At 48.4% G+C, this 24,868-nt stretch overlaps 1 protein-coding gene across 2 annotated transcripts; it reads left to right on the top strand.

Annotated features, from left to right (window-relative positions):
* Positions 1–292: 292 nt before the first annotated feature.
* On the top strand, positions 293–23,363 carry ZW10 (zw10 kinetochore protein). 2 transcript variants are annotated; one of them, XM_061592749.1, is made up of 16 exons: positions 293–586; positions 1,996–2,130; positions 6,293–6,394; positions 6,497–6,574; positions 6,723–6,882; positions 11,863–11,961; positions 13,124–13,315; positions 13,648–13,817; positions 14,232–14,414; positions 15,747–15,985; positions 17,362–17,433; positions 18,183–18,340; positions 19,009–19,139; positions 19,934–20,065; positions 21,036–21,238; positions 21,747–23,363. In XM_061592749.1, exons 1-16 carry the CDS (start codon positions 422–424, stop codon positions 21,865–21,867), a joined length of 2,340 nt encoding a protein of 779 aa, XP_061448733.1. In that variant the 5' UTR covers positions 293–421; the 3' UTR covers positions 21,868–23,363. The 2 variants fall into 2 exon arrangements, with proteins under 2 accessions (XP_061448733.1, XP_061448732.1); XM_061592748.1 differs by having other exon boundaries at positions 11,812–11,961.
* The last annotated feature ends 1,505 nt before the right edge of the window (positions 23,364–24,868 follow it).

Raw genomic sequence — 24,868 nt, 5'->3', positions numbered from 1 at the left:
TTGGCCATTTTGAGAGATTCTGTGAGTGGGCACAAACGTACACTAGAATCCTTCCTTAATACCTCACTGGGGGAGTAGAGGCACCTTGATGCCCGCGTGGTGTGGGTCACAGCTGGGGGAACGTTGGGCCCATTAAACGTTTGCTGAACTGCAAGGGCTGATGGGAACTGTAGTTCGGAAAGATCTGCAGGACCAAAAATACCGTTTCAAGGACAACCGGAAGTACTCATATGGATTGCGACGAGGGTTGTGTGTGCCGCTCTACATTTTCTAACTATGGGCGGACCTCCAAGGAGGCCGCAGTGCAGTCTGGGAACGGAAGTTTCAGGACTTGCCCGGCGGGAACGGCTGACGCGCCTTCCCATTCCCGTGATGCCTTGCGCACGCGGCTAAGGCGGCTGACGGGGAGACGGCCCTGGTCATGGCGGCGAAGGCTGAAGGGATGGCGGCGAAGGCTGAAGGGATGGCGGCGGTGCCGCGGAGTTCCTCGCTGGTAGAAGCTGTGCTGGCCTGCTCGGGCCGCCTGCAGAAGGAGGGCCTCAGCGGCCGCATCTCCCACCTCTCTGGCCGGGTGGAGGAGCTCAAGGTGCGGGGAAGTGGAGAAGAGGGGGAGGGGCCGCCGTGGGAGCCAGTCTCTTAAGAGGCGTGTCCTTGGGCACAAAGGGGGAGGGGCTTAAACGGGCGCCGCCCCCTCGAAGCTTTCACGTACCCATTAATAGAGGGAAGCCAGAGTGTTTCTGAACTCGTGCAGAATGCGGGGTGGCAGGTGGGAAAGGGAGTTTATTCAGGGCTCAGTCCTGGCGTGTGCAGTGCTTGCTTGCTTGTTCGATAAAGGGCTTTAAAGCCATTTGTAATAGATCAGGAAGATAGGAAGCTGCCTTATATGGACTGAGACCGTTGACCCATCTCACTTCATACTGTTTGTACTGACTGGCAGCAGCTCTCTAGGGTTTCATACAGGAGGATCTCCCAGCCCTACCTGGAGATGCTTCAGGGGCTGAGTCTGGGATCTTTGGCATGCAAATCAGATGCTTTACTACCGGCTGTGACCCTTCCCTATATAGTTAGGCTTTAATCCAATACATTTCTGGACCTGGATAGCCTGGCCACGGTTGTTCATGCACTGGTAACCTCCAGGCTGGATTACTGTAATGCGTCCTGTGTGGGATTCACTTGAGGTTGGTCTGGAAGTTGCAGCTGGTGCAAAATGCAGCGGCAAGACTTCTCACTGCGGCAGGGTATTGCCAGCATGTCACCCAGCTGCTGAATGAATTGCACTGCCTGCCTATTAGCTACTGGGTTAAGTTCATGGTGCTGGCGTTGTTGTACAAAGCCCTATACCGCTTGGGACCAGGATACCACCTGAAAGACTGTCTTACCCCTTATATATCCAGTCGATCACTGCACTCTGCAGGGGAGGGTCTCATGCAGATACTCTGTTATCAGGAGGTCTTCTCCGCACAACATAGGAAGCGGACCTTTAGTATTGTGGCATCAACACTTTGGAATTCTCTCCCCTTTAATATTAAGGGTGTCATCTCTGCTATCTTTTCAGTGTCTATTGAAGACTTTCCTCTTTCAACAGGCCATATATTTTGCTTTAATATTTTTTAAAGACTTTTGTTTTTAAGATGTTTTAAAGTGCTTTTTGTGTCTTTGTTCGCTGCCCTGTGCTCCTTATGAGAGGAAGGACAGGATATAAATTAAATAAATTAATGTCTACTCAGAAGTAAGCTGCATTGGGTTCAATAGGACTTACTCCCAGGTAAGTGTGTATTGGATTGCAGCCTTAGTCATCTAGTTCTTCACCTTGTGTCCTCAGACATGCCTTTTATCTGCTTGTGGTAAATTGGGTTGCTTGCATTAATCTCTGAAGGACTGGAAAGTAGAGAATCCTGCTTTTGATCAACTAACTGGGTTGCATGACCAGTGTGGTCTTGTGCTGCTCTATGATGGGATGTAGCTTTGTGGTGATTTGCCTTTCTGCCCTTCTAGGATGAAGTTTGCAGCATGATCAACAAAAGGTATGTAGAGTTTCTGCCCAGCATGCAGAGTACCAAGGATTTGGAGTCCCAAGTGGAGGAGCTATCTGGCAACATCGACCAGCTGAAGTCCAGGATAGAGAATGAGGTGATAATGCAAAGCAAAATTATGGGCCTTTGTCCACATGACTTTAGCCAGCTGGAACAACTAGGAAGTTTGATATCGCTAACCCAGATATTGGGGGGGGGGGGGAGGACCACCCTCTTGTAAAATCATGAGATTCAAAAATAATTGGAAAGTACCGTATATTCTGGCGTATAAGATGACTTTTTAACCCCGGAAAATCCTCTCCAAAGTCAGAGGCCAGGCCGGGATGACGTGGGCGGGAGGACGGACGGCGGGGCTGAATCAGAGGGGCCGGGGGGAGCATTTCCGAGACACAACAAAGCTGCAGTAGCGGCCAATGGTCACGGCTTAGAGGGGAAGGGGCGCCTCCATCCCCTCCCTGCATATACCCGAAGGCTGCCCCGAGGGAGCCCGGCCGCTTGGCTCCCTACTGCCCCCGGCTTGCCGAGTGGCAGGGAAGAAGTTGCCGGAGCTCCTTGTTCGGGCCTCCGCCGAGCGAGCGCAGCTGCGTCAGGCCCGGCATGTGGGGACTGGAGCTCGGGGGCGGGCGAGATGGCTGGAGGTCGCTGCTGGATCCAAGGAAGCCCTTCTGCGCCCAAGTCTGCTTGGCCCCGGGGAGGAGGGCAGGTGCTGGGCAAAGGGCGTGATCCAGCGGCCGCAGGGAGGGCCCGCCTTAGGGTCCCCGGTGAGCCTCCTGGCAAAGCGGCAGGGGGTATTGGAGCCCCGATCTCCTGGGTCCTCTCGACGGGGCTACGCGGAGGGCAGGCGGCGGAGGTGCTGCGTTTCAGGTGCCATTGCAGCGCCGCTGCTGCGTGGGAAGCCGCAGAAGAGACCCTCCCTCATCCCTCCCCCCCCTGCAAAAAAAATCAATTAAACCGGGCGCCGGAGAAAGAAAGGGGAATATATATATTATATATCCATTTGACTTCCTGCCAAACGTGAGTGTAAGGAACTAGAGCTCTCTCCTCCTTGCAACAAGTCTCTCTCTTCCCCCCCCCCCACTTTCCTTCCTTCAGCGTCCCCCTCCTGTCCAATCCTTCCTTCTTCCAACGCCGTTTTGGGTTCAGGAAAAGATTAGCCAAAGCAGGCCAGTCCGGAGCAATTCTGCTTCCTCTGGTGAAACTGACTAGACTTGTTAATTTCAACGGGTCTGCGCCAGGCACGTTTCTTTTAAGCCATTTGGGGTCGGAGAGGGTGAGTGGGGGGTGACCTTCCTTTTCCCCTCCGTCCTTCCCCCTCCCCATCTTCTCTTTCTCTCCTTCATCGGGTGAGCAAAATATTAAGTTGGATCGGTCTCTTTTCTTTCCTTTAACGGGAAAATGCTTATGGGGGTTATCCAACAATTCAAGTTACTTTTAGAGTAGACTTGAGCCCATCGGTTTCAAATGGGGTGTGTGAATGTTTGTCTCTTCTGAGCCTGACTGGAGCGGCGCTCGTGACCCCGCTTACCTGGGAGTAAGCCCCGTGAAAGTCAAGAGGACTTACTTCCGAGTAGGCATGGCTGGGGTGACGCGGTCTCCCTCGAATTAGAGTTGGGAAATGTGTGATCGGCTGCGGGCTGGCCTCCAGGAAAGTTCTACTCCAGAGGAGACCCACTGAAACTAACGGAGCCCGGCCGTGCCTGTTGATTTCAGCAGGCCTACTTTGTGGCCAAGGTTGGGTCCAGTCCTGCTTTTGATTGCATGGAGCGCTTAGGCGTTTTTTCCCCAAGGAAATTCATGCTCGAAAGAGTTTGCGCCGCCCAGTTCCGCTGCATCGTTACTCTAAAGTAAGCCCCCCGGGGGCTTCTTCACTCCCAAGCAAAGCCCGGCAGGAATCGCCTTTATTCGGAAGTAAAGAAGCCCCCCCCCTCGCCTGCCAAGGTGAGCTTTTCGCATCGACTCATCCCGTTAGCAGCCCAGCCCTCTGCACGTTTACTCGGAGGTAAGGGGGATCCTCCGCCCCAGACGCTTAGGATTTTGCAGCCTACTTGGAAGGAAACCCCGCTATGTTCAAGGGCGGTTACTTCCAAGTAAAGGTGTGTGGGATCGTGGCCGTGAAGCTCTGGGCAAGCTGCTTTTAATAGCTAAACTTACTTTGAGGCCGGGTGTGTTCCTTGAGCTGTGCATTCCCCGCCCCCGACTACGGTAATTTTTATAAGGAGATTTGGGGGGGCAGTGTAAATTCACAGCCCCCCCTTCCCCACGGATCTGATTCATTGCTGCAGAAACAACACTGGTGTTCATTTTCTTCTTGGAAAATTAGAGTAATGATCATTCCCTTCCCTCCTTTTTGATGCTGTTTCTCAGAAATCCTATTCTATAGAGGGTGGGGGCCCTTTCCAGGTCTTCTCCCCTCCCCTCAAATCTATAAGCCCCCCCTTTTGTTTTCTCTTCCTTTTAAAAAAATCTTTTAAAAATATATATGAAAAAGATTGTGGTTGGATAAAGTTTTTTTTTAACTTAGGGGTTTTTTGGGGGGAGAACCCCGACCTCCCCCCTTCTTCCCAGCTTGTGTTGTTTCTCTGGGATGCGGAAGCAGCTTTTTGTTAAAGGCCTTTGGTGTTTTGAGAAATGGAAGAGTTCTTTGCAGCTGACTACAAATGTTTAGCCAAAAAAAGGGGGAGATAGGAGGTATGATGTATCTTTTTCTCCCTCCGCCCCCTGAATGTCCAACACTGTTGCTAGCTGGGGAGGGGTCATCTCTCTGGTTTTTGCTGGTGGTTGGGCCATTGTGGTTGGGACAATGTTCTGTTTGTTTAGCCCTGTTCAGCTAAGATTGTGGATGGTGTCCCCACCGCCCATCAGTGCCTGAAAGCCATGTTTGTGCATGATAGCTCTTCTTTATTATTAGTTTTAGTGGGAGATGCTTCTGCTTGCCTTCCCAAAATACGTTGCATCCCTGTGGAATATTTTAAGTCCACCTTCCCCCAAGTGTGCATTCTCCCTGGCTCAATTTCTTCTTTCCTTCCCCCTCTCTGTTAGATCCAGGAAGTGCCCGTCTCCTCTTGAGGCCTACACCAAATCTTTGCCACCCACTATAGATACATTTTTTTGCAAATTGAATGCACCGCAGCTCCCCGAAATAAGTTAGCAATTCTTATTCTGTCCCCTGTGTGTGTGTTTTGGGCTTGGTTATTTATTTTTGTCTTTCCCCCCCCCCTTGTTTGTGAAAAGAGAATTGTTGCAGCTAGGTCTGTCCAAGCTAACTTGATCGCTAAGACCTTGGAAGGCGGCAGGGGAAGCTGCATCTGTGTGTGTTTAAATGCAGGGCATGTGGGCAAAGTCATGGCAATTCTGTATGCTTTTTCTGAAGCTAAGCTGTTTGAATTTGCAGTGTGGTGGTTCTGTTAGAATCGGCCTGGAAATGGAAATGTTTGGGGCACAGCACCCTCTGCCAACCCAGGGCCCTCTAGATGTTTTGCACGACCACTCCCAGCCAGCACAGTTGGGAGTTGTAGTCCGAAACATCTGGTGGGCACCAGGGCAGGGGAGGCTGCGATGCAGGCTAAAAAGAAGCAATGGCAATCATAGGGACTAGTGTTTTGTGCAGTAGACTATTCCAAAGTTAAAAGGTGCCAGCACAGGCTGATGTCATAATCTCATTTTTAGGGTGTGGAGCTTAAAAACACCCAACTCATCCCTGGCACTTGTTTCGCTCTGTACCACCCTGTCCCCTAGCTAGGTTTTGTTTCATTTTATGTGGCGCGGTGTAGCGGTTAGGATGTATGCCGAGTTTTATTTTATGCTAGTGGGGTATAGTGGTTAGAGAATTGGATTAAGACCTGGAAGGCTGGGGTTCAAATCCCCTGCTTTGTATACAACAACCAGCCAATCGCCAGTAAGGTACATCGCTTGCATGTCATAAGCAGGGGTAGTCTTATACGGCGAGTATATCCCAAACTCTATATTTTAACTGGAAAAGTTGGGGGTCGTCTTATACGCCCAGTCATCTTATACACCAGAATATACGGCAGTTGGATTATTTGCAGTCTTGATTTCAGAACATCACAGTGCAAGGCCTTTCCTTCTTAAATAGTAGCCAGAAATCCCTAGATGCCTGAAAGCGTTTATGGGCCTGAGGAGTATACTTTCTGTGGTCAGCCCTCCAAAAAGTAGATATGACATGTAATAAAAAACCCCAGAAAAATAGTCTTTGCATCCCATCATTCTGCAAATCATTGGGTTTTGTGCCTCTTCTCCAGGTTCAGCATGACCTTAACGTGGCCATTGCAGAATTTGCTGAGCTGAAACAACAGCTGGAGAGAGACACGCTAGTTCTGAGCGTGCTGAAACAGCTGCAGGAGGTGAGGGGGAGCCTTTGTCTTCCTTGGTTGTCTCGTCAATCTATTTCAGTATGCTTTTTCAAACCTCGTTCTTCATAGTTATGGTTCCTTCTTATGTTATAGTTTGATACCGCTCTCAAACAGTTCAATGCCTTGTTGCCACAGAAGAAGTATGTGTCAGCAGCATGCCACCTGAACAAGGTAACTCCAGGGGCTTTAGGGACCAGTGTGGGTGTGGTGGCCACCTCTGTCCTTTGTGGGCTGCTATCTATGACCCTTTGAGGATCGACGTGATTGGCTTCCATGTCTGCCGCTTCTTACTCTTTGTACTTCTCCTGCTTTCTCTCAGGCCCGGAGGAATCTGAAAACGATGGAGTCGCGCCAAGGCTTTGAGTTGAAGATCCTGAAGGCACTCAGCAGGGAGCTCACCATGCAGACCCAAAACATCCTCTACCTCTTGGGTCAGGAGTGGCAGCAAATGGCTGTGTGGAAACTTCCTCAATCTAAAGGTTTGGGGACTTGTAGGTTGAGTGTTTGTGAGTGTCTGTAGTTTGGGGGGGTGAGCAAGGAACAGTTTGATGCTGGCTGGCCTCTGGGGAAGGGGAGTGTAGCTCAGTGGTGGAGCACGTTGTGTGTGTGGAAAGTCCCAGGATCAATCCATGGCATCTCCAGTGTTTTTTTTAAAGGTGATGGAGCAAGTGATGGTAAACTGTATCAGGCTGAATGGACAGATAGTCTGACTTGGTAGCAGGCTGTTTCCTGTGTTGCTGCGGCCTAATCTCATTAGAAGTTGGAGTGATGGTCACAGTCTAGCAAATACTAATTGGACAGTGAAAAAGGGATAAGAGAAAAATCAACTCATTTGAAATGTGGTGTTGGAGGAGAGCTTTGCGGATACCATGGACTGCGAAAAAGACAAATACCGTATATTCCGGCGTATAAGACAACTTTTTAACCCAGGAAAATCTTCTCAAAAGTCGGGGGTCGTCTTATACGCCGGGTGTCGTCTTATAGGGCGGGTGCTGAAACTTCCGAGCCGGACTGGAGAATCTGCGGTCGCCGCATATGGTGGGTGGAGCTCAAAAACGGCCGCGGCCGCATCCCCGCCGTATGCAAGCAAGCCGGCTGGCTGGGTGCTGGCCTCGAGCTGGGGGGTGACAGTCACCCCACCTCACGCGAAGGCAACCCTGTTGCTACCAAGCGCCCCCAATACTATCGCCCCCAATACAAAGACTCACAGGTAGCTGCAGCCTCCGACAGCAGGGCGGGGTGCCGTAGGGAGCGCACCTCTGTCTCCTCGGGGGGGGGAGTCGTTCGCTGTCCTCCCCAGGTCCGGCAAGCTTGTAGAGAAGGGCTCGCTCAGGCAAGGCAAGCGCGCACGCTCCCGCGTCTATCGCCTCCCTATTTTGACAAGGACGAGCCCAGTGCAAGCGCGCACCCGCCGGCCTGAGGCAAGGAGGCGGGAGGAGAGGGATGAGCGCGGAGAAGGCCCTCTCCCTCCAAGACAGCACGGGCGCTGTGCCCTCCTTAAGCTGGCAGATTTCTTCCACTCTGTCTGACAAGGCGCGTTCCCTCTCAGACCATCACAACACACGCGCGCCCACACTTCCTTTAAATCAGGTTGTGATCCAGTAGTGTATTAGTACTGTATATTCCGGCGTATAAGACGACTTTTTAACCCAGGAAAATCTTCTCAAAAGTTGGGGGTCGTCTTATACGCCCAGTCGTCTTATACGCCGGAATATACAGTAATTGGGTGTTAGACCAGAACTGTCACTAGAAGCTAAAATGATGAAACTGAGGTTATCATGCTTTGGACACATCTTGAGAAGACATGATTCACTAGAAAAGACAAACATGCTGGGAAAAGCAGAAGGGAGTAGAAAAAGAGGAAGGCCAAACAAGAGATGGATTGATTCCATCAAGGAAGCCACAGACCTGAACTTACAAGATCTGAAGTGGGTGGTTCATGACAGATGCTCTTAGAGGTCACTGATTCATAGGGTTGCCATAAGTTGTAATCGACTTGAAGGCACACAACAACAACAAATAGGGAATAAATGTGGTTCTGTGGAGTTATTGTGGCTGAAGGTTCTGAGTGTGGTACAGGAATCCTATTCCTGCTTTGCTGTAGACTTGTTCATGGCTGTGTTGCTTTTTCTCAGCCATCGATCCCTGTCTGGTGTGGGCAATGGGACTAGTGGTGACCTACCCCATGGGACTGTTGAAAAGCAAGAAAGAGATAAAAAGTATTTCATGTGTGCTGGAAGTGCTATAGAAACTAATAGTGGCTCCTTTTGTCCCTGGGTAGATGCACACCACTGTCTGTTAGCAATTTTTTAGAAGCAATCAGTGTGTGTAGAATGTGGTTAGCAATGCCCATTTTATTGTCTGAGTTTTAACGTTTATATTCTTGCACATGTTTTGATACACTTGGAAGAGTTTAGAAATTTATTTTCAGCTCCGAGGCTGAAGTTTGTAGGAATCAGCATCAAATCTTGAAGTGTCTGGAATTTGAGGGAGGATTGATAAGCTTCTCTCTGCTGGCCTGTGACTACAAAAACAGGGGTGAGGTTTGTCAAGGATCTGGCAGGCCACGTTGCATTACAGATCAGTTATGTTCAGTTTGGTGATCAAAATTGCACAGGTCAGCTCAAATGTTACGGAAAATCTCTGAAGCTTGTGGGATTTTCCCCCTCACTTTCTGCTGAATCCTCTCTCAAAGCCTCCCATCCTGTCTGCCTTTTCCTGAATGCTGAGAGACCGCTCTCGGGGCCGCATGTTTAAAGCAGCTCAGGCATGCTCTGTAGGTTACATCTTGCAGCGTTTTCGTCCCCTGGCACTCTATTTTACATGTTACTTTTTTTTTTTTTTACAATAATTTTTATTCAAATTTTCATAAATCATACAAAACAAAATCATAAAACATTCAAAGACAAAAAACAAAACAAAACAAAAATGATTAAACAAAAAAATAAAATGTTGACTTCCCATTTGTCGCAGATCAAATCAGTTGTAGGTCTACAATATATAACAATCCTGTCTCTTAAATTATATTATAAAATCACTTTCCTCCAGTAGTTATCTTAATTAATCATCAAATCTCATAAACATTACTTTATTCTTTCCACAAAAAGTCAAAGAGAGATTTCAATTCTTTAAGAAATATACCTATCAATTTTTCACCAAATAAACATGTCGATTAATCCATCTCGTTAATAATAATAATAATCTTATTGTCATAACCATAGTCCAAATAAACATATCGATTAATCCATCTCATCAAATCTGTTAAGTCCAATAATTTCAATAGCCATTATTCCATTATCCCTATTAATTCCATCTTCCATCTTCAATAGTCCTGTTAAGTCCAGTAATTTCAGTGTCCAATCTTCCATTATCAGTATTCCATAATAATCTTGCTGTCATAGCCATAGTCATATAATAAGAGTCTGATGGGAATTTCCTCTATCCCAAATATTTTCTTGCCATCAATTCTGAATAAGTTGCTGAAATATTGTTGTAAAGTCATATCTCTGTTCTTCTTTTTTACAAAATGCACTGGCTCATCTCTTGAGAGTTTTTCCATTGTCACATGGCTGCAGTTAATTCCATAGATTTTCTCTATATCAAGCTCCATCACGTCATTCCAGTCCAGAAGATTATCCAAGCCATTGATAACTTTATCTCTAATATCTTCATTAATTTCTTCAGAGATAACGTTAAATTCCAAACAGTAGATTTTATTTCTAATATCCATAAACTCCAGATCTTTTTCCAATTCCACATTTGTTCCAATCTCCAGGGCTTGTATCTTCCCTTTATTTTTTCTTTTCTCATCTCTGCTCTCATTCTCCTCTCTCACAGGATCCCCTATTTCTTTAAGCTCCTGCGTCATTTTGCTCAGTTCAGTTTTCAGCTCCTTACTGCCCTGTCGCAGGGTTTGTTTCGTTATCTCAATCTCATCCATTATTTTCTGAAACATAATTACTTCCAGATTCTCAGCCACTTTCTTGATTGCCATTTTTAAAACCACGAAAACAAAACAAAAATAAAGAAGAACCACTTCTTATTTCAGCAACAATTGGGTTAATATTCCAGGCTTGATGACATCACAGTATAAACAGAGCAGCCTGCCTTATCTCTCTATGTTCAAGAACACAAAACAAATTTAGTTCCCAGCATCAAAACAGTTAGTGGCGTCGTGAAGAAGCAGATTCGTCAAAATAAAATAGACCAAAAAGAGAATAGTCCCAGACAATATAATGTTCCTCGGAATAGAAATCCCTCTTCTGTTTATATCTTTAGAATGCACTTCCAGGACAGCTTTTTGCAATAGAAACAGAGATAAGCTGTTAATTTCGTGAATAACAGAGAAGAGTTATAGCTCACCCAGAAGTTCTTTAAAGCTGATTCATTTGACAAATCTCTTTTTGCTGCAACAATTTAAACCAAGTAAAAAAAATAATAGAAAGAAGGGTGCTTGCCTGTTAGTCCGTTTTCTCTTTGAAGAAAAGATAAACATATCGCATTAATCAGATAGAGCTTGTGTGGACTTCCAGGAAGGGTGACTTTGCTTGTGCCTGCTTTTGAGACGGGCTCCCGCCTCAAAAGAAGCTTATTCAGATATAGATCAGTCAGAACATTTTTTTTTGACTGATGAAATTTCTCCCGGGCAGGGAGAAACGTAGAGATCAACCTCAAAAGCCTGTTTTTGTTGGGAGGACTGGATTTCATTAATTTATGAGAAAAGGTCCAGCCAGCAATGCCGGACGGACTTCCGAACAAGCTCTATTTTACATGTTACTGAGCTCCAGCAGAATTATGACAAAGTATAATTAGGGACAAGGAAGCAACTGTGGATTCAGGAAGGATGAGTTTTCTCTGCCCTGTTTGAAGTTTTATATTGATTTTTATCCTGCTTCATAGAACAGTTTGTCCCAAGAGATCAGAGCTGCTAAAATGGGAAGCTGCCTTATTTTTATTTATTTTGGAGCTTGCAACTATTATTAAGATTCATTCTTTAGAAATATATACAGTATAGCTCAGTATTGTCTGCCCTGATTTGCAGCAGGGTCTTGGGCCAGGAGGGGTCTATCCCGCCACTGGCTACCTTGCTCTTTTTCCCCCCACTGGATATGTCAGGAATTGAACCTGGGATCTTCTGCATGCAAAGTATGTGCTCTATTGCTGAGCAATGGTCTCTTGCTAAACTAAATGTTCATAGGATGTTGATGATGATGATAGATCTGGATCCCACTGGCTGCTATTGAACAGGCCACGGCAAGCCATTTGTGGAAACTGTCTATGAATTGCTGGAGAGGCAGGCCGTGCAAAACTTGTCCTCAGTGTCCTTGTTTCTGTGTTGGTGCTTCTGTGGGTTTTGAAGCTGAATGTTTGCGGTAATGAGGGCGTGTTCTGTGCCACTTCTTGCTTAGAAATGGTCAGCCTGGAGTCAGCCATGCAGACAGAGCTGCGTTTGTTCACAGAGCCGTCCAAGGAGGACGTGGTCACTGGCCCGACGGTGGCCTCTGTGCTGCAGGCATTTGCCATCCTGGGTGAGCTGCGTTTAAAGTTCAAGCACTTCGGTAAGCAATTTTTCACTTGCAACGACAGACTCTTAGCTGTAGTTCTGTATCTGATTGTGGAAAGTGGGTTGAATTCTGAAACCGTGTACTGTTTGCTTTGGACCAGAGTTTCCCGTCTTCTGATATCTTGGACGTAGCTTTTTTTCTAGATTAAAATAGGAGGCAGCCTGCTCTTAATCAGTTCCTAAGGCAATGCTCCTACCAGCTGCAGCATAGCTCAGTTACTTTTACCTTCCATACCTCTGCTCCCTTTTGCCTAGATAGCCAGGAATGGTGCTGTACTTTCTGGGCAAAAGTGATGCTCTAGTAAGTTATAGATGGGGGGATCCTCCTTCTTCCTTCTGGATAAAGTCATTGCCCATCTGTTGGGAGTAGGTGGAGAAAACACAGGGTATTGCAAGGGGTCTGAGAGCTCAATCACGTTGGTGAGGGGGTCTGGAAGCTAAGTCTTAGGAGGAACAAGAACTGGGTGGTATGTTTAGCTGGGAGAAGAGGAGACCTGATAGCCATCTTGAAATCTCGGAAGGGCTGCCACACAGAAGACGGAGCAGACTTGCTCTGTCTTGCTCCAGAGGGCAAGTAGAACCAATGGGTGGAAACTGTAAGGGAAACAGATTTGGGTTAAACACTACGAGATGCTTCCTAATCTTTTTCGTTTGACTGCGAAACTGGCAGCCATGGGAGGTTGTGGGCTCTCCTTCCTCGACTGAAGGTATGTAAAGCAGAGGGGGGTGGCCTCCTGTCAGAGCCGGAGTAGAATGCAAAATTCCTGCATTGAGCTATGGGTTGGACTAAATGATCTCAGAGGCCCTTTCCAACGGTGAGATTCTATTATTTAAAGTCTCGGAGAACAAGATGATACAAAGATATTCAAGGAGTTGTAGGAATAGTTTACTTAAACATAGCACTGTTGCATTTTGGCAGCAAGCCTTTCTTTCCCCTTGAGGACATGATTTTAGAATTCCTCTTGCTTGCTCTAGAAGAAGTTACTCCCCACCCCCACACACCCCTTTGCAATACCTTCACTCTAAATGGAGCCAGACCAGCGAAGCTAAGGGATGTTGCAGCAGCCCAAGAGGAAGTGCCGCTTGCCTGCCTCTTCTGCTTTGCTCTTCAAGCCCGGCGGCTGACAGCCCCCTCCTCCCCCCCTTCCTTGTGCCAGGACAGTTGCTGCTGAAGCACATCCTCAAGCCTCTCATCTCTCACCCGTCATTGCGGCCCTTGCTGGAAAAGCACCCGGATGCTGTCACGCTGAGGTTTGAATCCGTGGGCTCTGACCTTGGCCACCCGTCCCCTGTGGAGGTGTTTGCAAGGATCACGCTGGTGCTTGAGGCTCTCCACAGACATCAGTTAGGTAAGGAGATGCTTGCCAGTTGGCGTAGTGGAAGATGGCACGTCTGGAGAGTAAGGAGTGGGTCTGGTTGGTGAGGAGGATGCCATAGAGCCTGGCTGCGGAGTCTGTGGCCTTCCAGGTGTTGCTGGGCTGCAACTCTCATGTGGCCTGCAGTAAGGGATGATGGGAGCTGTAGTTCAGCGATGTTTAGGGGGCCAAAGGTTCCCCGGCCTTTCCATAGAGGCTTATAAAGCTATGGAACGGAGCAGCACCTCTGATTTCCAGGTGCAGGGGACAGTTGCCGCGGGGCATTGAGCATTCTGCCATTCTGAACACTAGAACTGTTTCCTCAGATGTTCCGCTTGAACACCATGTTGAAGAGGAGGAGGAGAATAGCTCCAGGCCCATCTTGGCAGAGGTTTTGGGCGATATGATCTGGAAGGAGTTGTCGGAGTGCCTCATTCACGACTGCTTGGTGCATTCGATCCCAAACAACAGTAGCAAACTGGGGCAGTATATTGAGGTGGGTGCTGCAGTCTCTTGGGCTGAGGGACGATGAAGGGTGAGGAAGGCCTCTGGGACAGGTACCCAAACTCTCTTCCCTTGGCCCTTGAATTGCTGTTGTAAAAATGTGCTTGGTAGGTGAAGGTGAAAGTTGGAATTACACACACTAACTGGTCTTTTCCTGAACATGCTTGATTTTTCACTGCTGAAGCACACTGAACCAATTATTAGCAAGCTGCTGTAGCACCTGATAGATGCTGAGGATTCAGTTTCCCAGACTCTACTACTAAACAGAATGATTCGTTATTTTCTTATTTGATGGGGATTCAAAGCCCAAGTGCTCAAGACAGGAATGCTGAATCCTCCCTCGTTCACCCATCAGTAATACTTGTGGGGCAGACTGTTCCTTCTTCCTTTTCTCTCCCCACCCCAGGTTATTAAAGCTACAGAGGAGTTTGAGAAAGCCTTAAAGGACATGCGGTACCTAAAGGAGGATTCCACCGACTTGCTGACGTACGCCCGCAATGTCAACTGCCACTTTGCTAACAAGAAATGCCAGGACGTGATAGTGGCAGCAAGAAACCTGATGACGTCAGAAATACACAACACCATAAAGGTATCTGAGCTCTATTCCCCAATGCTTAAGGGTTTTTCCCCAAGTGGACGGCGTAATCTTCTGTTATTACCACACTGTTGTTTTAGCATTAAGTCTCTTTTCTTCTTAAACATTTCAAAGTGTGTGAGTGAGGCCGTGCCCTGGGATGGGATTCTTTTTATTTTCTGAGATCAGGAAATGGAAGATCCTTGGACAGAGTACAAAAGACAAGTTGTGTACCTTTGCGTAGATCAGTTTTGCATGTTTGGAGCCTGTAGGACTGCACTACGAACTATGCCTAGGTTCGCTTCTGTGTCCTCATAATAATCCTTCCTTTCAAATTGGGCTTTGCATTCTGTTCTTCTTTGAAAGGTTCAGAGATGCTTATGCTAGGTGATGAGCCATAGCGGCTTCCAGATAAAAAACACATATAATTAAAAACATACAAAGTCTACATTAAAATAAGATTAAACCATTTCCAATATTAAAACCATACACACATACAGCTAAAAGAATTCAGACTAGTTTAAAAATGATATAATAGACATGAGCAATGCAGCACCCTTCACGCCCTATCCTTAGCCTTCAATGCCAAAGGCTTGTTAGAATAGGAAGGTCTTTGCTTGTCGGCGGAAGGACTGCAAAGAGGGGGTCATTCTTACCTCCCTAGGAAGGGAAAAGCTTCTGCTTTGCGTGCTGACAGTCCCTGGTTCAATTCCCGGCCTACCTGAACCCCGGCACTGCTAGTCAGCGTAGACCAGACTGAGCTAGAGGAACCAACTGTCTTAATTCGATATAAGGCAGCTTTCTTACGTTCCTAAATCTGAGATGCTTTTCAATGTTCTTCCTTCCAGGCAGTGAAGTTCCAAATTCCAGCCTCACAGAGTCATGAAGCACTCACTTGGTGACCCTGGGCCAGTCACTGTCTTTCAGCCTACCTCACAGGGTTGTGAGGGGGTAAAATGAGGGCAGGGGAGAAAAGAACCATGTATACCATTCTAAGCTCTTTGGAGGGTGAAAGGAGCTTATTATTACTATCATTATTGCTATCATTGCTATCATTATTATAATAATAATACATTATTACAATTCCCCAAAGATAGCCATGAAAGTCAAACTGGTTTAAAACAAGAGTCCTCTGTCATCCTAAAGGCTAACAATTTTCTTGTAGTACTCTTTGGGCTGCCACACCTTTCTTAGATTTTGCTACAAGATACTAACACTGGTACACCTCTGGAATTTCCTAAAGTGGTTCCTTTGTGCCCTAAGTTGGCCCTAGGTTTGTGCTGAGGCTCCTGTGTCCCCCCCCCATTGTTCATGCTGAGCTGCTGTATCTTTCCTTTTCCCTCCTAGGTTACTCCAGACTCCTCAGTAACTCCGCCCAAACTGCCTGACCCCAGAGCAGGTGACCAATTAAAAGTGCAAAAAACATCCGAAGCCCTTCTCAAACAGGCAAATAATCTGGAGAACGAGAAAAAGCTGAGCCGGCATACCTTTTCATTTCCTGCCTGCCGCATCAGCGAATCTGTACAGAAATTGATGGCGTTGGCTTATCAGACTCTCCAGGAGGCTTCAGCCAGCACGGATCAGTGGTGAGGACTCCAGGGGAATTGTCTGGGCTCAGCTAAACTCTAGCGGCCAAAACATTTCTGGTCTGGTGTGGTTCGGTTTCATTTTGTTTATCAGTGGTATGCTGAAGGGGGAAACAAGCTCAAAAGGTCACTGGCAGCTGAAGTTTGGAGTGAGCTGACTTGGCATCTCTGGGATTTGTCTTGTCCTCTCCGCTAAGATGGTGCCTGGAGCTGCCTGCTGTGAGGCACTCCTGAAATTATTGAAAGAGACTTGAGTATCCAAATGGAGAAAAAGAGTGTGATTTTTTTTAACCCCTTGAAGGAGAGAAGAGTGAAGGCAACAAGACAAAATGCCTCCTGCTGGGAGGAAGGGTGGGATATCAATCAGTCAGTCAGTCAATAAATGCAGATGAATTGAGAGCAGTTCTTATTGTGGCCAAGAATTATTCACAGAAAAGGCCCCGGTTTAGCAACACAAGACATTCCCCTGCCCTCCAATCTGGCGTTTTAATGTTGGTGCAGATACTAACAGTGTTTAATTTGCAATGTTCATATTTTAAAGCTTAAGCCACTCTGAAAGTCTTTGGACGGAGGAGCCCTGTACACATATTCATAATAAATAATTTTATTTCCATGTACTTGATTTGCACAGCTTCCTCGATTTCTCTCTTGGTCCCTCATTACTATGGAGCTTCGCCGCTCACTGTCCCCGCTGGTCCCCGCATCGTCCCAGTCCCACTTTGTTCATTCATTCATTCATCTGTTTTTATCCAGTCATAGCCAGGGTGGGGAGACTTTTTCAGACCAAGGGCCACATTCCTTCCTGAGCAGCCTTCCAGGGTAGGCCCAATAGTGGTGGGCGGGGCCAGAGTCAAAAGTGGGTGGAGCAACAGATGCAACTCTTACCTTGGTACAGCAGGGTACATTTCTTCATCCAGACAAGCTCTAAGGACACATTTGAGCCAGACAGTAGCACTTGAAGAGAGTGCAGAGCAGAGCTGGTGAGGGGTGTGTCCTTGTGGGAGCGAGGGGCCGGGAGAGAGACTCAAGGGCCAAATAGGCTTGGAGGGCCGCATTGGGTCTCTGGGCCTGAGGTTCCTCGCCCTTGTCCTGTAGTATATTATAGTTTACAACTTCTAGTTTAATGTGCTGCGTTGGCACAGGACTGGCCCTACAAATTGGTTTGGGTCATGCTGTTCTGGGCCTGCTCTTCGAAAGACCCATGCAGACTCAGTGAGGATTTGTCGCCCTCTCCACAGCCTGCTGGATGAGCGTGACTCTAGGTCTGCCATGCAGCCAGCGAATGCCCGTCTCGCAGGCATTTCGTGCTGCTGTCGCTGTGGTGCTTTTAGCTACTCAACCCAAATAATGTGCCTGCTTCTCTTCTTTTCCGCCAGCTGCATCCAACTCTTCTACTCAGTGCGGAACATCTTCCATCTGTTCTGTGATGTGGTGCCCATGTATCACAAGTGAGTGGCGTGAACGCCTTGTTGGGAGAGGCGATAAAGGCAGTTAAATGCAAGATAGCCTAAGTGGGCATTGCTGTCTCCGTTTCCTGAGTTTCCTCCTTTTTTGTTTTTGTTTTTTTACTTCAGGGAGGTAATGATGTCGCCTCTTTGAATGCTCCTTTGGAAATGTCAGGAACTTGTTTGTGCAACAACAGTTTTTCAGTCCGTGTGGTTCCAGGAGAGCAGCTAGTCAGAGGCCATTTCATTTCATTTATTTCATTTTTAAACCGCCCATAGCGAATAGCTCTCTGGGCGGTGAACAAAACAATGAAGCCATGAAGCGAGATGCAGCTGACAGACTCCTCTGCTGGCAGCTCACACCGCTATACGATGCCAACTCCAAACAGGGCTCTCCGTGAACCCAAAGGAGCTGCTTCCCACCATCATCACCTATCTTTGTTAGAAGTTTTCCGCCACAGGGATGGAGGAACTGTGGCCCTCGAGGTGTTGTTGGACTCCAGCTCCCTGCAACCCCAGCAGCTGGCATGGCCAAGGGTCAGGGATGATGGGAATTGGGGTCCAACAACATCTGGAAGGCCCATAGTTTCCCCATCAAGAGAGCATAGATGGAACCGCATTCTTGCCATGGGAAGCTGATGGCTTTGTTTTCTTTGGGTGGTTGTAATGCCAACGAGAATATCAAAAACTGCCTTGTTGCCGTCGGAGCTCTTTTGGAATAGCTGCTGTTCATCTTCCTTTCTCCTGCCTAGAGAGAACCTTCAGAAACTTCCCCAGCTGGCTGCCATCCACCATAACAACTGCATGTACATTGCCCACCACCTCCTGACCCTGGGCCACCAGTTCCAGGGCCGCCTGAGCGATGGATCAGCCACCTTCATTGACCTGGTGCCTGGTTTCAGGAAACTCGGTGAGCCTGGAATGGACTTACTTGTTTGTCTTAGTTTATGAAATAGTTATACTCCACTTTCCAGCCTAGCTGGGCTCCCAAAGCAGCTTCCAGTTCAGATGCACACAAGGACTCAATTATAACAGGGACATGTGTTGGGGTGGGGTGGAGGCAGAGTCTTTAGGCCATTGGAAGTTTGTGATGCAGTCCAGGTTCCTGGCTCTCCTTTCTAGAGCAGCTTTCTCCTAACCTGAAGCCCTCCAGACTCCCATCAGCCACAACAAGCAAGGGCAGTGCTCAAGGAAGACGGGAATTATAGTTCAACAGCATCTGGAGGGCACCAGGTGGGGGAGGACCGTTCTAGGAGAAGGCAGCAGCAGCAGGGTGGAAGGAGTTGCAGATGACCCCAGGACTGGTGATAGTAAATTTGCCAACCCACACAAGCACGGCCCCTCTGCAGACCTTCCTTTGCATCATTTTTCTGTGGGGCTCACTGCAGGTGCAGAGAACCCTCCCTTTAGGGCCCCCTAAACATTCTCCTGGGATTCTTTGCTGGGACTTGCTATTTATCAAGAAGTAGATCTGTGGGTAGGTCAGAAGCTTGTCTGGTGGTGTTTGGCTCCTGGGACTCCAAGGCTAGGGTTGAACTTCCTTCTCGAGGGTAACCCTGCTTCTCTGCCTTCCCACAGGGACGGACTGTTTCCTGGCCCAGATGCGAGTGCAAAAGGGTGAGCTCCTGGAGAGACTCTCAAGCGCAAGGAACCTCTCCAGCGTGGATGACGAGGACAACTATTCAGCGGCAAGCAAAGCTGTTCGGCAGGTCAGTGGAAGGTGAAGTTCAGCAGGGAACAGCCACGGGCCATTGCGGCACCCGTCATTTGCAATTGGCACATCTACTGTGAATCTAAAAGGCAGATTCACTGCCTTGCAGAATGAAGGAAGATTAGGGGAGCCCTGGTGTGCCCCATCTAGTCCCCTCCTTCTCCTAACCTCGGCTCCTCAGATGCCTCAGGAAGCCTCCAAGCAGGACTTGGAAGCAACAGCCTTCTTCCGCTGTCATCTTCCCTCCCAGGAACCAGTCACTGGTACTGAGTGGTATACTGCCTCTGAACCTGGAGGTTCCACTTAGGCAACCTGTGGTTGTATTCAATATTAGTCCAGCTCACACTAAACCCATTGAAATTGATGGACGTGACTAATTGGGGTCCATTAATTTTAATGTGTCTGCTCTGAGTAGGACTAACATTGGATGCAGCCCCTGGAATTTGGCTCCTTCCCCTTTTCAAAGCCACCTCTACCACTGACCACCTCCACATCTTGTGGCATTGAGTCCCGTAAATTAGTTAGGCAGAGTGTGGAGAAACGATTTCTTTTCTAACACTCCGGATTTGCTGCCGGTCCGTTTTCGTTGGATGGCTCCAAATCCCTGGTATCACAAGACTGTTTCCGTGCACTTTCTTCACCCCACGCATAATTTTCTGGACTGTATTGTGCCCCCATTCCTTCCCTCCCATTCCAGCCGTGTTGTGAGATATCTTGGCTGGCCAGCCTGGAGGCCATTCCCTTGCTCTGTCTCTGCACGTCTTGAGTTCAGAGGGTGCTGTTTCTTTCCAGGTCCTGCACCAGCTGAAGAGGCTTGGCAAGATCTGGCAGGACGTCCTTCCGGTGAATATCTACTGCAGGGCCATGGGGACTCTGCTGAACACAGCCCTCGCCGAGATCATCAGCAGAATCACCACCTTGGAGGTGAGGACTGCGCAGGCCACGGGTAGCTTCTCAAGGTGGCTGGGCTTCTCTTAGTTTGAGCAGCCCAACTCCTGTGGATCCGGTCCACATTTTAGCAAGTTGGAGCCACAAAGACGTGAGAGGCTCTCCTCATATCAACATTGGTTTATTTCTTCATTGCTTTTTGGCCAAGGCGCCCAAAGTGGTGAGCAGATTGGAACACTGGTCACTTACCGCGAAGGGTCTTTTCCTGGCAGACTTGCCCACATAGCCTCACACTGGGTATCATCAGTCTCCTCTAGCCCAGGCAGGAAATCTCTCTTGTTAATTTGCATGCTCCTCCTCCTGTCCCTCTCAGCGTCTCCTCAGTTCCGTTTTCCTGCCAGCCCAGGCAGACGTCTCTCCTCCGTCTTTTGTTTCTGGCTTCCTAGTATACTTCCTCTGGTTTTTGTTTTCCCTCAGGCGTTTCTCTTCTCTCTATTCACACTTTATTCCCTTTGTTTCACTTCAACAAACAAACCTGCAACAAGCCCTTTGCTAGTCGGCTTTGTTGGTTTTTCCCATCAGGAGTTTTTTGTTCTTCCTTGCTCTCCGCCTTTCCCCGTCTGTGGGCCTGGTGGGAAAAGTGCAAGAAGCAACCTCTCCTCACAAGAGGAGCCAACCGATGCAAGAGGATGCAGCAAGGCTACGGCCAAAACAGCAGACCTCCTCTGGAGGCAAGCTGAGCACCCGTTCAGGGCTGCCCCGCGGAAAGAAGGCCCGGCTCTTCATCAAACTTCAAGGGAGGTTCTCCTCTTGCATCGGTTGGCTCCTCTTGTGAGGAGAGGTTGCCGCTGCTACTTGGAATAGCTTTGTTGCTAATCTGTGGAGAGGCCGATGAGTGAAGCTTTGCGGGTTTCTGGAAAGGGGGCTGGGATGAGCAAGCCAAGGTCCTTCCAGAGAGCCTGTTAATCCGCATCCCCACAGCCTCTCCCTCTCGCTCACGTTGCAGGATATTTCTGCTGAGAATGCAGACAGATTGCACGCTCTCTGCCAGACCATGGTGGACGAGGGCCCCCACGTGTTTGTGCCTCTGCCGGAAGAAAAACAGAACGTGCCCTTCCAAGAGGAGGTCCCAGTCTACGTACCCAAATGGATGGCCTTCAAAGAGCTCATGTTGGTGCTACAGGCTAGTCTGCAAGAAATAGTGGACCGGTGGGTGTCCCATAGATTCCTTCCTTCTATTCCTGTTAGCCCACCTAGAGAAGAAGGGAATGGCCGGAGCCAGAGGTTGCCAACGCTAAAGCAATGGCACAATGCAGTCGGGCTTCCATGACAGTTCTGTGCTCCTCCCCCCCCCCCAATCAAGAGGAGGGTTTTCACCAGAGAAATCCACATTTTGACTATTGTAACTGCACTTTTTTTGCTTGTTTTAATTCTTCTAAAATCTGGGTTTTTCAAAGAACTTGGCATTTTTCTAAGCAAAGATTCTGGAGAAGGAAGCAAGGGGCAGGGGTTGGGGTTGGGGCAGAGCAGGGTTCTGTTGCAACATGCAAAGAGTAGGAAGCTGTGTAGGGGGTCTAAAGCCCAACCAGCCCACTGACCACAGAAAGCCACGGGCGAAAGGGGTTGGCAAAGGCCTCGTGCTCCCTGCCCTTCCTTCTTCCCTTCTTCAGCTGTTTTAAGTAACCACTTGTGCCCTTTTCCTTGTTTGGTCTTCAAGGTGGGCAGATGGCAAAGGGCCTCTCGCAACGGAGTTCTCCCCAAGCGAGGTGAAGAACCTAATCCGGGGCTTATTCCAGAACACGGAGCGGAGGGCTGCTGCGCTGGCAAGAATTAAGTAGCTTGAGCGCCTCTGCTGTTCCAAACATGTTGTCTTCCTGGGTGTGCACAGCCCGTGGGTGTCTCCCACTCACGCAGTTTGACCGTATCTCCTTGTCAAGTACTTCCTGGCAGTTGCCCGCAGCGGTTTCCTGCAAGCCAGGCTGACACGCACAGAGAAGCATCGCCTGTCGCATTCACCAAGCCAGCACAACCACTTGGGCACCCTCCCTGGCCTCCCAAGATAACTGCCTGACATGATGGGATCCCAATGCGTCGGCGACCCAGAGGGAAATCTGGCTTGTTGGATGTTCACTCCTAGCGTGGCCACATTCAGGTCTTGCCAACACCCCCTTTTTTCCCAGCTTTGGGTGTCCTGCAAAACCTGTTTGGTTCTGGTGGCACTCTTGGCAGACGTGCCTGGCACTACCTATGGCTGGGACCTGCGGGGGAGTCAGCAGGTTGGGGGAGCTCTTGTGATTCCTGGTGGAACGGTGTCTCTATGCATCTTCTTTTGAGGGGAGGTACCTACCTTTTGTGCATCTTACCTCGTCTCTTGTAAACGGCTTCTAAAGCACACAAGACTTTTAAAAAAAAATCTCTCCATGGCCTTTTGCGGGCCGCAAAGTGCCAAAGCTTTGTCTTTCCACCAGCCGCTGCCTTTAGCAAGCCTCATGCAACAAGAGGAAAGTGGGTTGTTGTCTTGAGCCCTCTTCTTCTTTCGTTCTTTACACATAGGGCCTATGCGTGGGGAAGTGGGGTCACACCCTCAACATTTGATAGGCGGCTGTCTCCCCTCCCCCACCCCCTGGGCCTGCCTTGGAGGGATGTCGCATAGATCTTGTGACATCCACAGTGGAGAAGCCTGTGCCTGTTCAGCGATGTTGATCGCAGGAAGTCTGTGCGCAAATGGCTGGAAATGGATAGGTGTCCCTGTTGCGGATGTTCAGGGGACAAGTGAGTGGCATGTTTGGTATTGGGGTTGGGGCCAGGGACTTAGACCCACTTCCCCTCGCTACCCATGAAGAATGTCAGGAGGCCTTCCGTCTGTCTCTCTCAGTGCTCTTTATCAACTACAGTGTTCTCTCTGACTTAATGTCTCCATAATTAATCAAAACCGGCTGCTCCTGAACTTTCTCCCTTTTCATCTATCAGATGAGGCAGATGCTCCCCCCAGGCCGCCACCCACAATTCTCTTCATATATAGAATTGGAGGTCGACCATTTCTTAATGTGGAAGCCCTCTGTCTTACGGTGACCTGGGGAATGGAGAGTGCTTTTGGTTAAACACCCCTTTTTGGTTTTGGTTTTTTTAAACCACCTCCACTCAGAGGCTAAAAATCAGTTGCTCTCCTGTATAGCGTTGGTTTGTAAGATGAAATCCAAAAGAGGAAAAATGTTACTGGATTTATCAGAAATTATTTTGTATTCTGCTTTAAGGAGCTAATTTGGGTTACCGTCTCATACTGTGGTCTTTTTGATTTTCACTCTGTGGAGGTTATTAAATAGGCATATATAAAGCTCTAGCCTCAATGACATTGTCTTTTTTCCTGTGAAATATGGCCAATGCCTCTGGCTTCTATGAACCAAAAGTTCTCTCTGCAAGACCAAGAGGGTCTTGCCTTTCACCTCCTTTATAGACATTGGTTGTAACCTTTTCCTTCAGTGGCAAAGAATCCACACAACAGCCCTGCAGCTGGACCAGGCCCAAGGGAGCCCGTCGAGTTCAGCATGCTATTCTCACAGTGGCCAACCAGGTGCCCCCAAAGGACGCCAGCAAGCAAGGCTTGAGCACAACAGCGACTCTCCTGCAGGTGCCCATCAGGAACTGATATTTAGAGGTGTGTCCCTGAAGCTGGAGCGGCCATTAGATTTGTGTAAAAAGCCAGCTGTGTTGGCAGCAAATTCCATAGTTTTAACTGTGTGCTGTGTGAAGTTTTTTTTGTCCTGAAGTCAACGCCATGTATACTTTCATCGTCTCCCCTCCTACCCCGCCCTTTTTCTAAACTAAAGAGCTTCAACTATTGTAACCTTTCCTCAAAGGCAGTAGCGTCATGGCAAATTCAGAAGTGTGGGGTCCCTTTATGATAGTTACATCATGCCCCCTCACTCGCTCTCTGCCGTTGTCTCCACAGTCCCCAGTCTTTCCTGTGCAAGTCTTCTCCCACAACACTGGACATCCCTAGGAGCCAATCAGCATGAAAGAGGTGTGTGTTAGCTACTGAGAAGAGTCTTCTCAGTGGCTGACTCATCTCCTTTTGCTCTGTGGCTCTAATCAGCAGGAAAGGACAAGGAAGCATGTTGGAAGATTATTCTCAGTGGCTAATACACTCCCTGTTTATGCTGATAGGCTCATTGGATACTGGAGACAGGGACCTGGCTGGGACCTTGCTCCTAAAAAAAGTAAGAGATCTAACCCCCCCCCCCGGGATGCCAGACAACTACAGCCACCCCTGCGCATAGGGGAGCTGCTCCAGACCCTTGGATCATTTTGGCTGCCCTTTTCCAACTCTACAACATCCTTTCTGAGATGTGACCTGAACTGTACACTCTTATTCAAAGTGCAGTCACACCATAGATTTGTATAATGGCATTATGATGTTAACATTTTTATTTTCAGTCCTTTTCGTAATGATCCCTAGTCTGGAATTCTCCTTTTCTCTCTCTTTTTTTTTGCAGCTGCTGCCCTCTGTGTTGATACTTTCCTTGAGTGATCCAGCACAATCCCAAGAACCCTCTTCTAGTTGCTGCCTGTCAGCTCGACCCCACCATAGTATACGTGAAGCTGGGATTTTATTTTATTACCCCATTTTACATTCACTCCCTTTGAACCACATTTGCTGCCCAGCCCCCCAGCAGCAGCTGTCAGAGGAAGCGCTTGTTGCTCCCTCTTCCAGCTAAAAGCTGTGGCTGTCACAGCTGTGCTGCTCAGCAAGGCACATCTACGCTTGCTTCTTCAGTGGAACGCACTGGCAGGGAAGCGCACAGGATTTCAGCCTTGAAGCAGAAAGTTCTACAAAAACAG

This window comes from Rhineura floridana, chromosome 12 (assembly GCF_030035675.1).
Source record: "Rhineura floridana isolate rRhiFlo1 chromosome 12, rRhiFlo1.hap2, whole genome shotgun sequence".
Lineage (NCBI taxonomy): Eukaryota > Metazoa > Chordata > Lepidosauria > Squamata > Rhineuridae > Rhineura > Rhineura floridana.
The sequence above is the reverse complement of the archived record's forward strand: the minus strand, read 5'-3'. Positions and strand labels throughout refer to the sequence as shown.